Source organism: Nymphaea colorata, chromosome 6, assembly GCF_008831285.2.
Source record: "Nymphaea colorata isolate Beijing-Zhang1983 chromosome 6, ASM883128v2, whole genome shotgun sequence".
Classification (NCBI taxonomy): domain Eukaryota; kingdom Viridiplantae; phylum Streptophyta; class Magnoliopsida; order Nymphaeales; family Nymphaeaceae; genus Nymphaea; species Nymphaea colorata.
In genome coordinates, this window is record NC_045143.1 from 3,801,809 (window position 1) to 3,815,418 (window position 13,610).

Below are 13,610 nucleotides of genomic sequence, written 5' to 3' on the forward strand. Positions count from 1 at the left end.
ATACGATCATTGTGACCGACTGTGCTGAATTATTCATGAAGCCACTAAACTACCGTGTTTACTCAAACCAATACTAGACTGTTTCTACAGTAAAGCTTCCCCTGGTAATTTGGTAAAAAACGCTGGTGCTTTAACTAATATAAATAAATTGAACCATTTGAGAAGAAGGGGGCCTTCGCCATTTGTCCATCGGCATTGGCATTATAATCAACTGACCACGGGAATGAGTGATTCAAAACTCTCACCAAAAATCCTTACAAGAACAGAAACCATCATCAAAATGGTGGAAACGAGTGCGGTCCCTGATGACCACTTTCCTGCCGTACAGTTTTGATATGATCTTTATGGCAGAATGGCAATCGGGGCACATCCGTAGGTTCTTCACAATTCGGATGGTTGCCTCTGGACCTGAGTTGATAAGGCCAAAAGCCAGTGCCAACTTCTCACTGTGGCGATGAAGTGCATCCTCCTTTTCTTCTTCCCCAAGATCAAGCAACACTTCCGATGTATTGGGCACGTATCCCGCTAACTTCAACTCACTTGCCATTTCGTCCAACTTTGAGTAAATAGCCTTTGACTGAGGATGAGAGCCATCTCCAGCAACAAATTCATGAACAACCCCATTCATCTCAATCAAACTGCAACCAGGTGTCTTCTTCATCTTTTTGTCTGTCATCAAAGACCGCACCTTACGAACGTCATCCCATCTGTTACAAACAGCATAAATATTAGACAGGAGTACATATGCAGCACCATTTTCAGGCTCTAGTTCAAGGAGGTGTTTTGCGGCCTTCTCAGCCAGTTCTATGTTCTTATGAACCCTGCAAGCACCAAGGAAAGCTCCCCAAACAATGGAGTTGGGTTTCATTGGCATGTTATCGATCAGTTCCAGGGCTTCGTCTAGTTTTCCTGCCCTACCGAGAAGATCAACCATACACCCATAATGTGACACTGTAGGCAAAATTCCGTAATCTTTGACCATGCTAGAGAAGTATTCCTTCCCTTTATCCACAAGGCCAGCATGAGTGCAGGCACTCAGGACACCAATATAGGTTATCTCATCTGGCATTGTTGAAGAAACCATTTTTGAGAAAAGATTAAGTGCTTCTTCTGCATAGCCATTAATGGCGAGCCCTGTGATCATTGCTGTCCAAGTAAACTTGTCCCTTTGAGGCATTCTATCAAAGATGTCTATCGCACTTTCAATGCTACCACATTTTGAATACATATCAATGAAGGCATTCCCCACAAAAACATCAGTCTTTATATTGCTCTTCTCGATGTAAACCCTTATCCACTCTCCAACATCAAGTGCCCCCAAGTGGGCACATGCTGTGAGTATGCTAACCATGGTGAACTCATCAGGCTGAACTTTTGCCATTTGCATCTCCCGGAAAACTGCCAAAGCCTCTTTGAACCTGTTTGCCCGGATGTAGCCGTCTATCATTGCAGTCCAAGACACGAAATCCCTATCAGGCATCTGATCAAACAATTCTCTCGCTTTGTCCACCTTCCCCATGTCTGTAAATCCAGTAACCATGGTCGTCCAAGAAATGATGTCCTTCACCGGCATCTTCTCGAAAATATTGGCTGCCTCATCCATTCTCCCACAAGTAGCATACATATCAAGTAGAGCATTTTCCAAGATCAAATTCAGCTCAATCCCGCTTTCTTCTATACACAGATGGATTCGTCTGCCCCACGCAAAATCTCTCAACTTCGTGCAAGCAGAAACCACCGAAACAAAAGTCACAGGAGTCGGCTTCACATTCTCGGCTCGCATCAAACTGAAGAGCGAAAGCGCTTCCTCGTACTTCTTGCTTTTGATGTACCCAGCAATCATCGCATTCCAAGCAATGGCATCCCGTTCAGGACTTTTATCAAACAGAAGGCGTGCATCGTCCACGCTACCGCACCCAGAGTACATATGAATCAGAGCATTCTGCACGAAAGAGAGCGAATCCTTCCCATATTTTATAATCTGCCCATGAAATTCCTTTCCGCAATCCAACGCCAATTCTCGGTTAAACGCCTTAAGAACAAAAGGGAAGGTGTAGTTGTCGGGACGCAATCCATTGTTCAGCATGTCGACGTAGACGCCGGCGGCGGCTCTAGGATCGTTCCAGCGAGAGTAACATCTGATAATGGTGTTCCAAGCAAACGTGTTTGGTTGGTAATGCTCTTTGTTTCGGATGAATTGAGCGTGAATTTGTCTCAATTCCTTAATGCTATTGCACTTCTCCAGGAGAAGGATTGACGGGTTGTGGTTCTGATTCTTTGGGTGGTGGACAATGGTGCCAATGGTGGTGGGGAGTGGTGGAAGAGTCTCTAGAGTGGAGGCCATGGGCGGCCTCATTCCGGAGAACGGGGAAACTGGAAAGCAGAGCTGTGGCCGGAGACGTGTGGAGAAGATCATGCAACTCCTACACCGTCGAGGCAGAGACTGTTAAAGGAACAAAGCGGACTACAATATGGCGGTGAGTAGCCGCTCCGATTCAAAATGACACTCTGTTGGTCTATTCCATAGGTGAAGATAGACCTCTGCACTCTGATAGCGACAACTGATAAGGAGGTGCAATCCATCAGAGAGGAAGGCATCACTCCCTCTAATCAACAAGAGGGAAAACCAGCTCTAGCTTCTCACAAGAACAGCTGCATCCTCTCTCAAATGCTAATTGCAAATCCATCAGTTGTGACAAAGAAAAACTTTGTAAACGCCAGATTATATAGAACAAAGTAGAAGAATTTAATGAAATTAAGAACCTCCACCTCAATGTGGCAAAGCAGGAACAGGTAATGACAGGATGCTTAAACCTTTAACAACGGACGGCCATTTATTATAAAATGAGAAACGCCATTGATCGCGAGGTTGGCCTAGTTACCATAATTTCTAGATAATTTCAACTAGATTTTGGAGGTCTTCTAGCAACCAATGAAGATAGAGATTAAACAGGGTTCTTGGGGGGAAATAACTGAACTGAATTTGCAAATACATGTTAAGTGCCTGTTTCCAGCACCCCTCAAGAAGGAATAAATGGATGTTGAACATCTTGAAACCGTGTAGTTGACGAAATTATGTAACATAACCAGGCATATAATTCACTACCATTTAATTTATCTACAAAACATTGCCAAGTGGTGTGAAAGAAAGAAACTGTTGCTGAAACAGTAACTCAGAAACTTAGCAAGCTCCTAAGCAGTTATTCAGGAGGAAGATGGACTAGCCCGATCTCAATAGCCTACCTGGTCCGCGCTTTGAACCATAGTAGCAGCCGCTAAGGATGTCCATGCGTTCGAGTATTTGTAATCGAATTGGTTTCGAAAACAATTTTAAATTTTTGGCTGTCTGAAAATAAAACCAAAGCAGTTTCTGAATATGTAAAAAAAATATATTTTTATATTTTTATTAAAAGGCTGAAATGAAAAATATAAAAGTAAACAAGATGAAATAATAATTTGGCGAATAAACCAGTATTATCAATATGGCTTCGAATCGGAGCATATATAGATAATATCGGCTCCTTGCCAATACGATACGAAACCAATACAAGTTTTATTTTTATTTTTTCAAAATAAATTTAAAACCTTTAAATTCAAAAATTTAACAAATAAAGCGGTACGTGACGATATATCATTGATACGTATCAGTGGATGTGTTGTAAATAACCAATTCCGATACGGGGTTCATACTCTTGCAACATTCAAAATCAATGAACTGTCCAAAAAAGAAAGTAAAATAAAGCGTTAGAAGGAAAATATAACATATTTTTCGGCCGCCCACAACATGCTCTAATTAAAAAATAAAAAACAGAGCCGCCTAATCCCACTTGCACTACCTTATAGTTATCAAGAAGAAAGTGGGGAGCCTAAATGACGTCCAAAATTTTCTTGATGGAAAACGGCAAAATCGGTTGTTTGGATTTAGAAGGGAAAAAGGTTATTCCATGATTGCCGTTGCATGCATCGTTTCGATGCACAGGCTTCCAGCAACGATACTGAGGATCTAAACGGCAACAAGACAAATTACTACAAGTCTACAACCTTAGAGAACTAAACAATCAACTGCATCCACATTGATAAGCACCTCAATTCAATTCATTCAAAGATGCCGAATGCATCTTACTGTTCTTACTTCCGAGAAAGAAAAAATATAAGAGAAGCAAAGACGGCAGCACAATTAAACTGTGAACGGCAAAGCATGTTTATTACTTCTCAAAAGAACATGACTGCTTCCTACCGTTATTCCTACTTGTGCCCGTCTTAAAGGTTGTCGCTTCTTCAACTTGTTCAACATTACGTTCCAGTCAGGCAGTCACATTCCACAAGATCACCAGGATTCTCGTCGACCATGAAAATCTTTAGCTTCTTGGTAGCCTTGTTTCCTCTGAACTATCAGAGCCTTCAGTAGCTGGTTTTTTCAGAGCAGAAACATCAGAAGATTCAGTTTCATCACCCACAACTGAGCCATTTCCACTGTTTTCTTGTGATTTGGCATAGGCTGAACCATTTGCATCTGATTCTGACGCTTTCGTTGTTTCTGTCACTAATTCTTCCTTTGCCAAAGTAGTGAACTGTGAATCCAGTGAACGAGCAGCAGCGATCCAACCAAGGACAATCACCAGGAGTATGCCTCCAAGGTAGGGAGTAGAATTAGCAAGAGAACCGAATGTAAGAATCATGAACTGTTGGATCAATGCACCGCCAGATTTGCCTAGAGGATTGCAGACCACATCAATTGCAGCTTTTCCTTTCACCTGAAAAAGAAAATAAAAATTTGTAAATGAGAACCAGGAAGAAAGGATGTACGAGAAAAATGAGAATCAGGATAGCTGGGACAGCAGAATATGGCTGTGGCAGGACCGACCTTAGTTTCGTCATCCAATGGGATATAAGCCATCTCCTTGCAGGGATCAAATAAGCTGTACTTGGAACTCTTGCTGAAGATGTTTTGCAGAGCACCCACATAGACGGCTGCAAGCAGAGGCGTTAAACCAAACTGGCCAAGCATAGGAGTCAAAGGTTCACCAAACAGAAGAAGTGAGAAGAATCCAACTCCTGTTAGGAGCAAGACTGTGGGTGTGATCATGGCAGCAACACCCCATCCGTATCTACGGAGGATCACCCGGCTGAGTAGCATCATGGTGAAAGTAGCAATTCCTGTGCAGGTTGAGAAGTCACCCATAAAGGATGAGTACTCGTTCGGGCTAGGATACTGCAAATTAGAGATAAGAAATCATCAAACAATGAAATCGAGAAGAAAGAAGGCCACTGGATATGCAGGTTTACCTGAGCCTTGAGCTTTGATTTCCAAGTAACCTCTACAAGGTTGATGCTGATACCATATGCAACAACCAAGGTAGCAAGATCTCTCACATACCTCGATGACAGCAAAAATTTCATGCTCTCTCCCACGCCCAATTTGAGTTTTTCCTGCAAATACCAACTCTCAAATTTACATCATCTGTTGCCTGCAACAAGAGGATTTCAACCACAATAACTAAAGGTGAAAAAGTACCTTCTTCTTGCGAGCAGCAGGTTTGGGCACAGCTGGGTCAGTCAGAACGAATGTGTTCACACTCCAGTAAATTGCACATATTACAAATCCCAGCAACACTACTATTCCCATCATTCCTCTTAGAGAGATAGCCCAACCATCAACCCCTGGTGGTAAATTTTTGCGAAGGTTTGAGAAAAACTTAACAGTGCGGCCGGAGAAAATAAGAGCAATATTTGCACCAAGCCCGAACAGTGGATAGAACTGTTTTGCTTCATCAACAGTGGTAATCTGCAGTGGACACCATAGTGAGACCCAAGGAATGGCAAAACTCGAGGAGAAAAATAGCAAGGGCACATTGATATTTGATAGTCAGGATTATGGACAGAAATGGCCTTTTCACGTTCTTATTATCAGTAAGTTGAATAAGCGAGCCAGATATCATAATTAAACAGAACCAAAGAATAGACCAATTGAAGTAACAGATGATTATTGAATGACATTCTAGTGGAGGCTGAAGTCAGATAGTAAACGCTAAATTCTTTTCAAATAAGCAAATCCATGAGGTCAACAGTGTCATGTTGAGTAACACAAAAATTTTATCATGAATGGCTCAAACATAGTTAAATAACAAGATCTAAGAAATTTATGCACCAGAATGGAATTTAATGAGAATTTTTGTATGTAAAGCATGATATAACCCTCCTGTATTAGACTAAGAGTAATTAGCAATGTGATCTTAACTGTCAAAATTCAATAAGCATTTAATAAATAAACACGTTACACATATGTTCAGATCACAGCAACAGCTTGTTAAGATCAATACACGAAGTCACGAACTAAGAAAACGCATGCTTAGCCAAGCTTGTCCGAGATATTAATTGGTACATTAAGTGACAGCTATTCAGTAAAAGCGACTACCCAGACACCATCAGAGCACATGATAAGGGTAGGTACAGGCAAGGGAGGGGAATGGTAGCTTAGACTACCATGTCACCAATACGTCAACATGGCAAACTTAACCTAGTTCTGCTAAATGGTCTCTGTTATCGTCAGAACTAAAGGAAGTAAAAGGACAGAGAGACATTGTAGACGAAGGATAGGCAAGCTGGGATTAGACAAAAGCCTACTAGCTTATCTCAGCAGAGCCACACGTTGGTACCAAATTTATCGACCCCCTTCAACTCGAACACTCTAAGTTGAACCCCCTAGAGAGACAAACCGTGAAACAGAGAGAGCAACCAACTCCTAATAGAAACTCTCAACCGAAGTGTCTCTCTTTGGTGCGAGCATGATGGTAAGAACATCAGTGCAACATAGTCTCGGAAGGTAGAACTAATTGCATAAACCGATTCACCTTAAAATGCAGAGTAAATTAGTTCATCATCTAAGCAATATCATCGTTGTCGGAGAGCAGCAACTAAATCTGAATTTCCATCAGCTGAAAAAGGTAAATCATAAAAAAGAAGAAGCAAGCGTTTCAAAGATCGTAAGGCGAGGTAAATAAAGGGAAAGAAAAACGCAAACCAAAAGGACAGATACCCAAGGAAAAGAATTTTCATGTGTTCGACTAAACAAGGGAACCAAAGGAACCGTCCAGAAGTCACAAATACATATAAAATTCTTCCTGTATTAAAATAAACAGGGGACACAGAAAACCATTCCAGAAATCAACCTTCAAGGAGTACACCATTTGATAACAAGAGTGTCGATTTCTATCAAAACCCACATGAGAATATTATCCCCGTGGCTACTTAAGGTATAAAAGAAGCTGAAAAAAAAATATATATCAAACAGATGATCACAGGCACAAATGTATACCTGATTAGCAAATCCCCAGAAGAGAACAGAGATGACCACGCTACCCCACAACTCGGCCATGACATAGAAGAGGCAGAAGCTCCAAATCCTAAGAATAGCAATTGGACCAAGGAATCTTGGGCCTAGGGATGCCAGAAGCTTATCAGCCAAAGCTGTTGGATGAATATAGTTGCTAAGAGGATACAAAACAAAGCCAAACAGCCCGAAGAAAGCAATGAAGGGCAGGATAACAGTATAGAAAAGGGCCTCCTTCGATAGAACATTTGCAAGATTCGCGTACAGAATCATGAAAGCAAAGGCCAATGGGAGGTTAACCCAAGTCTTAAGAAATGGGATAATCTCTGCACTGCTGCCTTTGGCTGTCACCACAAGCACATCCTTGGTGTCCCTAAGAATGGTGTAGTTGAAGAGGATGCAAAAGAACATCAACCCAAGTGGGAGAATCTTCTTCAGCGTGGTAACCTCCACCCCCAAAAATTTGTTGGCCTTCTGGATACCACTACCACCATCATCAGCAAATACCTCTCCAGCAGATGCTGCTCTGCGAATCTGCAGTCTCCCATCATCCCTGGAGCTCAAGGGTTGAACCTTTCCTCTGCTTCTGAGTCCTTGCAGGGAGCTTCCAAGCCCTTTGGCTTCAAATGATGGAAGGCTGCATATGGGGAGGTTGGGTCTGAAACTGAGCCTAGATTTCAGACTCCTTGACGTCTGGGCTTTTGGGAGTGAAGGTGGACGGGAGAGCCCGTGCCGCTGGATGAGGGCCTCCATCGTCTCTGGAGAGATAGACCAGGCAGAAGCAGAATTGCAGAGAGATAAGAGGGACTTAAATATTGGGTTTTTGATGAAGGAGAGGATGGTTCATGAAAGTAATGATCCATTAGACCAGGTGATGACAATAAAAAAATGTGTTTATGGAAGGAAAGAAATCCAACCAACAGCAAGATGCGATTTTTAAAGTACACAAACAGTTCAACGGGCCTTCTCTGACTCAGAGAGGGAGAGGGAGAGACAGAGAGGGGTTGGTTGGTGGCTGTACAATATAGAATTGATTTATGAGAAAATTTGGGAGCTAAGAATTTTTTGTTAATGAACAGCCTGTCTTTTCCTTTTGCAACCACAGATATTCTTCTCCATTGGTTACGTTGGGCCGTTGTTTCACCAAAAATGCTGTGTTTCATACCAAATTAGTATATTCACAAATCACAACCTTCAAACACACTTTGATAGCATGGCACCCTGCATCATTGGGGATGTGAATGGTTAAGTTTCATAGTCTCAGACCTCGATTTTTATTCGGTTAAAATTAGATTTTAGATTTTACAATGAGTATCAGACCAATTTGGATATCGGATATGAGTCTGTATCAACGAATATGCATCAGATTGTTTGCAACCATTTAATCTTGTACGGTTGATGTTTCAATGAAAAACTAATAGTGTTTCATTTAAGAAAAAAAAATCCACGTAAATTGATAATCATTTTGGTTGTTGATACAAGTTCCTCAGGAGCCCAGACCGAAGCGCATGGAAATTCTAGTTTTAAGCTGTTCAGATAGGTATCTGGTATAACGGATCCAATCTGATCCAAGTCTGAGAAAAGGGGATCCAAGTCTAAGAGAAGGGGACTAGTTAGGTTAGTTCCAATTGAACCGGACCCAATAATATCTGGATCTAACCCATTTCTTGTATACTTTGGCAGAGAACGATTCTCGACCTGCCCGTGATATCTTTTTTTGGACTTATCTTATTAAAAAAGGGTATCTTCTTTATAAACAAGTGGGCCCTTGAAAAATTTTACCACTATGCACTGACGCTGAAAGAAGTAGATATTTTTCTCCTTTTCCTTTCAAAATATCTCCTTTTCAAACGCAGAGGTCCATAGGCTAAATTTGGATCGAATACCCAAAATAATCTGAATCCATTTGGTTGTGATTCGGCGGAGCATCGAGTACCCAATTCTAATTAGGTTCAGCATAGTCTTCTACATGGATCCAAATCCAGTTCCTTGTAGATTTTGAGCCATATAAGGTGTGTTTGATAGTCCTCCGATTTAAGATTTGAGGTGATTTGAGATCACTGGAATTTCAAATATGAGGATTCTAGGTTGGACTGCCCTCAAATCTGAGGTTTTCGCCATAATCTAAAGATTTCAAAACTTTTTCATATAGTGGTAAAGTTCGGCGTTTGTTTACACTCCGAGTCTCATAAAAGGGAGGGACTTCAGATCAATTTTGAATCTAAGATGCAAGACTATCAAACACACCCATAAAGAATTCAAGACAATGAGATATGGATCATATATGACCAGTCGATATGAATTATAATGCCAACTTAGCTAGATAGAACTTTGGTATATACTAAAATTGACAGTTGAACCATTTTTTCAAGGAAAAAAAAATGTTTTTAGGACTTCCAATGCATGAAGATTTGAAGAATCTCAATGTCTAAACTACTGGAATTTTAGAACTTTAAGAACATGTGCACGAGTCATGGATCAGACAATTCAAATCTGGATTCTGATGATATGGAACGATGGTAGAAACAAATACAAGGAAATAAATATGACAAACCCACAAAAAATATCTTGCGTGGAAGAAGTTTCAGAATTCAGCAGGAAAGGTAAGAACTATGCGTTTTTTTTTTCCGATTTCAACATGAAAATGAATTTGAGAAAAACTCTTCTTGCAAGCAACATTGAACTCATATTTTTGCAACAAAAAACTTACTTACTCCCCATCTTTAAGAAGTTAAACTTAAGACCTTCGATTTAGAGGATATCTTCTCTTAATTACAGCTGAAATTTCGTAGGCACCATCTTCTGTGTAAACTTAAGTAAATATAGACCAGAAAACTTAAATGAAGAAAACACACAAAAAAAAAAAGTTGGAGAATCTCGAACTTTGGATTCATTATAGACATCAATCTAACCCCAAAGAAAATGCTCCTAAGATTCCGTGCGTACTAACATTTTCTTTGCTGTTTTTTTGTTTCTTGAGTAAAATTTTTTATGGCTATGCGAATTGAATTGACATGAACCAATCAAATACAGTAAAAGTCAGATCAGAATCGGAACTGGTCCGACGCAAAAGACAAAGGCTCATATGCTGCATCCACCACATTCCATTTTTTATTTATGTTCATGTACCTATGTTATAACAGTATGTTCCACTCCTACTCCCGGCTTGGACTCATAGTGTGTGACGGATTGATCCCCTTCTTTTCCTTAACAATCTTTTTTATAAGTCCCTTAAAATTTTTCAGGATCTTACATACAAGATTAAACTTTAGTACGTCACATGCATGTATTTGTGGAGTGCGTATATATTTTGGGTTGTGCGCCGGAACAATTGAATTGGTTGCAATCAGCAAACATTAAAAAATAAACGAAGAATTATATATGCACAAATTAATTAAGAATAAAAATACTTAAAATATCTAAAAAAATAGTTTAAAATGACGCATGCTGCTCTTGAATTGGCCGGAGACTGATTTGATTTGAATCGATGGATTTGGTGACATTGGTTGCTAGAACATGGTTGTTGGGGCCATATGTATGATGACTCAATATTCATAAAAATCAGCTAACTATGATTTAATAAGCGGAAAACCGATCCAGCTTGCCAATCGATTAAAGGATGTCAAGTGGCATATAATATTCATTTATTATCACAACTTTAAAATTTATAATGTATAAACTAATGGTTTTACAAATTTATAGCCAATTGAGCAGATCAACCAAATCCACTGAATTTGCAGTTTGGCCTCTCCAATTCAATTTCCCACATTGATAAGCATCGCTCTCCCATGCCAATTGGTAGTGTGCACAGCTCTTGTGGAAAGGCATTAATATATATATATATATATATAGTGTGAGAAAGACAAAAAAAGTTTTGTTTGTTTGTTTTAGAGAATCGTATTGGGCTCTTTTATTTGGTCGCTGGGGGAAGACTGTTTAGAAGTCTCGTGACGGCACCTCCCTCGTAGTAGAGAAAAAATCTTTTGTTTTTTGTTTTTTTTTTTTTTGTGGTACGAGGATGAAAGAAGAAGAGAAATAGGATTTGTACAAGCAAGAAATTGAAAGCAAAAGTCAGATAAAGAAATTTCAATTAGTTGAGCATAACGTTTGATTTTTGGGAGATTTTCTTGAGTCTTTTTGGGTTCTTGGCAGAGTTCTCAAGTTGGATTCGATTGGGTTCCAGTCTTTACCGGTGACCAGTGGGAGGACCATATTTAATATGATTTGAATTTAGATTCGGCCTCAGAATTGTATTTTACTTATTTACTACCAAATTCGGATCCAAGTAGCATAAGATCCAATATTTATATTTAATCAAGTAGAGTTCTTATCTGATCTCATCACGAGTCCGTAATTATTCGATACTCGGGTACAAATTTCTTTAATTAACTGATTAAAAACAACCAAAATCAAATCAACGAACAGATATATCCAACCCATATAGTTCACTTTTGAACCTTTTAATAGCTATATCATGTTTTCCTTTGTTCCATTTAGTGTTTAGCAATAAACACACTTAACATAATGCTCCATAGTTCTGTCCAAAAAAATGAGATGGATTTACAAAATACTAGAAAACAATGTTTCATGAATCTGCCTAAATCGCCAAAACCACCCTTGTTTCTCAGATAATATCTAAAAATGCATATGTTGTCACAATATGCATCAAAGTCCCACTTATAACTTTCACGATTGCATAAATTTGACATTAATTAAGTTGGCGATTTTGTACTTTCAAGGGTCATTTAAATCACACTTAAAAAAGTGCATAGACAAAGTCAAGTTAGCTTCAAAGTATTGCTGAGAAGCTGCTCACCTTTTAGTATTGAATCCTCTCAATGTTAGTTTCATAATGAACAATTAGAAGCATTGTTGGTAGTATTTGTGTCTATCCACTCGAATTGGCTGATACACTTTAGAAGGTTGATCAAAATTAATTTAAGATTGGTTTAAATTTTAAGTTTGTTCCTTATTCGAGAAAAAACTGCACCCACGTCGAGAGACTTTGTTGTTTGCCGTGTTCGGTGGCGTAAAATTCCGGAGGCGACCCCACCCAGTAGCCAATTCACATTTATACGAAAAAGAAAACAAGATTTACACGATTGATTGAAAGCTCTACAAGTTGACAAGAACAAGGCTTTCCATATAATTTTGGGCGTGGGGACATTGTCTGTGCAGTTCTTTCTTTGATGAACAAATTGCGCACTACATTGAAGAGCTTTGTGGTCTTCTCTAGTGCTTGGATGGATAATGACTAAAGATTCCAAAAAGGACCACCAACATTATTTTCTCGCCATTTTGAACTGGATGTTTGTTGCATTATCTTGAAATTTCATGATCTCATCAATTAGTTTATCTTTCATAGGAAACTTGTTGCATTATCTTGAAATTTTAGGATCTCATCAATTAATTTACCTTTGTTCAGAAAAATCTTTAGAAGAAAGCACAAAAGTTTTTGTCTATGGAAGGTCCTACTTATTCACCTTGAACACCTACAGGTCCCATTCTGTATTTTTTTTTTTTTTGTGGGCAATCTTTGAGAGGAGAAACTTTTTGAAGGAGAAAAAGTTTTCCGTGTTTGGATTCTTATTTTTTAACTGGAAAAACCGAGTGAATAAAGTCAGACTGAAAAAATTATACTAAGTGAATATTTGCCACTGTTCACCTTATCGATTGTTTTGTCTTTAGTTTCAGCCTAAAACCACAAACAAATGCACACAATCATGCACGAAAGGCACTTTCCATGTTATGCCCTTTAACACAGGGAACCATGTTCCCACCTTTTTGTGAGAGCACATTTTTCTGGTAATTTTAAGGGTGAAAATTTTTCAAGTTTCATTTTTGCCCTTATTAGGGAAAAGTTTTTCATTCAACTAGAAGGGTCATTTTAGTCATTTGGGCTCATAACACATTGTCCCTTGTTGAGGACTATATAATATATATTACTTGCTCTGATCAAGCACCACCTAAATGAGCTCTTTTGCGTGTGGTTTGCATGCATGGCTCACGCTTGCTAAAAGCTTGAGTTTCTGACTCAACTCATATCGTAAACTTGTTGCTGTTTTTAAACTCAAACAGGTTGTTGAGAGAACGGCGGATTTTAGCTGTAGAAGAGCAGTTCTGGTTTAAATTTCTTGAGCGTTGTCCCTCCATCAAAGTTGAATTGAGATGTACCTTTAGAGGGGGTTTAGCATAGAGACATCATGGAATGTCTCGTGAATCTACCAAAAAATGGGACAGATTCATAGAACACTAGAGCTAATCTCTCATGAATATACCC

At 39.3% G+C, this 13,610-nt stretch overlaps 2 protein-coding genes across 2 annotated transcripts; both read right to left on the bottom strand.

Moving 5' to 3' along the window:
- Window positions 1-129: 129 nt before the first annotated feature.
- Window positions 130-3,072, bottom strand: LOC116256176 (putative pentatricopeptide repeat-containing protein At3g15930). Its single transcript, XM_031632440.2, has one exon. It carries the CDS (start codon window positions 2,414-2,416, stop codon window positions 242-244), a length of 2,175 nt encoding a protein of 724 aa, XP_031488300.1. The 5' UTR covers window positions 2,417-3,072; the 3' UTR covers window positions 130-241.
- Window positions 3,073-4,073: 1,001 nt separating this feature from the next.
- On the bottom strand, window positions 4,074-8,208 carry LOC116256178 (ADP,ATP carrier protein 2, chloroplastic-like). Its single transcript, XM_031632443.2, has 5 exons — window positions 7,316-8,208; window positions 5,516-5,785; window positions 5,287-5,430; window positions 4,865-5,212; window positions 4,074-4,754 (listed from the first exon to the last, which is right to left on the bottom strand). The coding sequence occupies exons 1-5, from the start codon at window positions 8,081-8,083 to the stop codon at window positions 4,359-4,361; spliced, it is 1,926 nt and encodes a 641-aa protein (XP_031488303.1). The 5' UTR covers window positions 8,084-8,208; the 3' UTR covers window positions 4,074-4,358.
- Between the last annotated feature and the right edge of the window lie 5,402 nt (window positions 8,209-13,610).

Excerpts from the sequence above, each read along its gene's own strand:
- LOC116256176 (XM_031632440.2), bottom strand. The coding sequence starts at position 2,416 with ATGATCTTCTCCACACGTCTCCGGCCACAGCTCTGCTTTCCAGTTTCC.
- LOC116256178 (XM_031632443.2), bottom strand. The coding sequence starts at position 8,083 with ATGGAGGCCCTCATCCAGCGGCACGGGCTCTCCCGTCCACCTTCACTC. Across the intron at positions 5,786-7,315 it reads TCTGGGGATTTGCTAATCAG|ATTACCACTGTTGATGAAGC; the intron begins GTATACATTTGT and ends TGTCCACTGCAG. Across the intron at positions 4,755-4,864 it reads CATTGGATGACGAAACTAAG|GTGAAAGGAAAAGCTGCAAT; the intron begins GTCGGTCCTGCC and ends TTTCTTTTTCAG.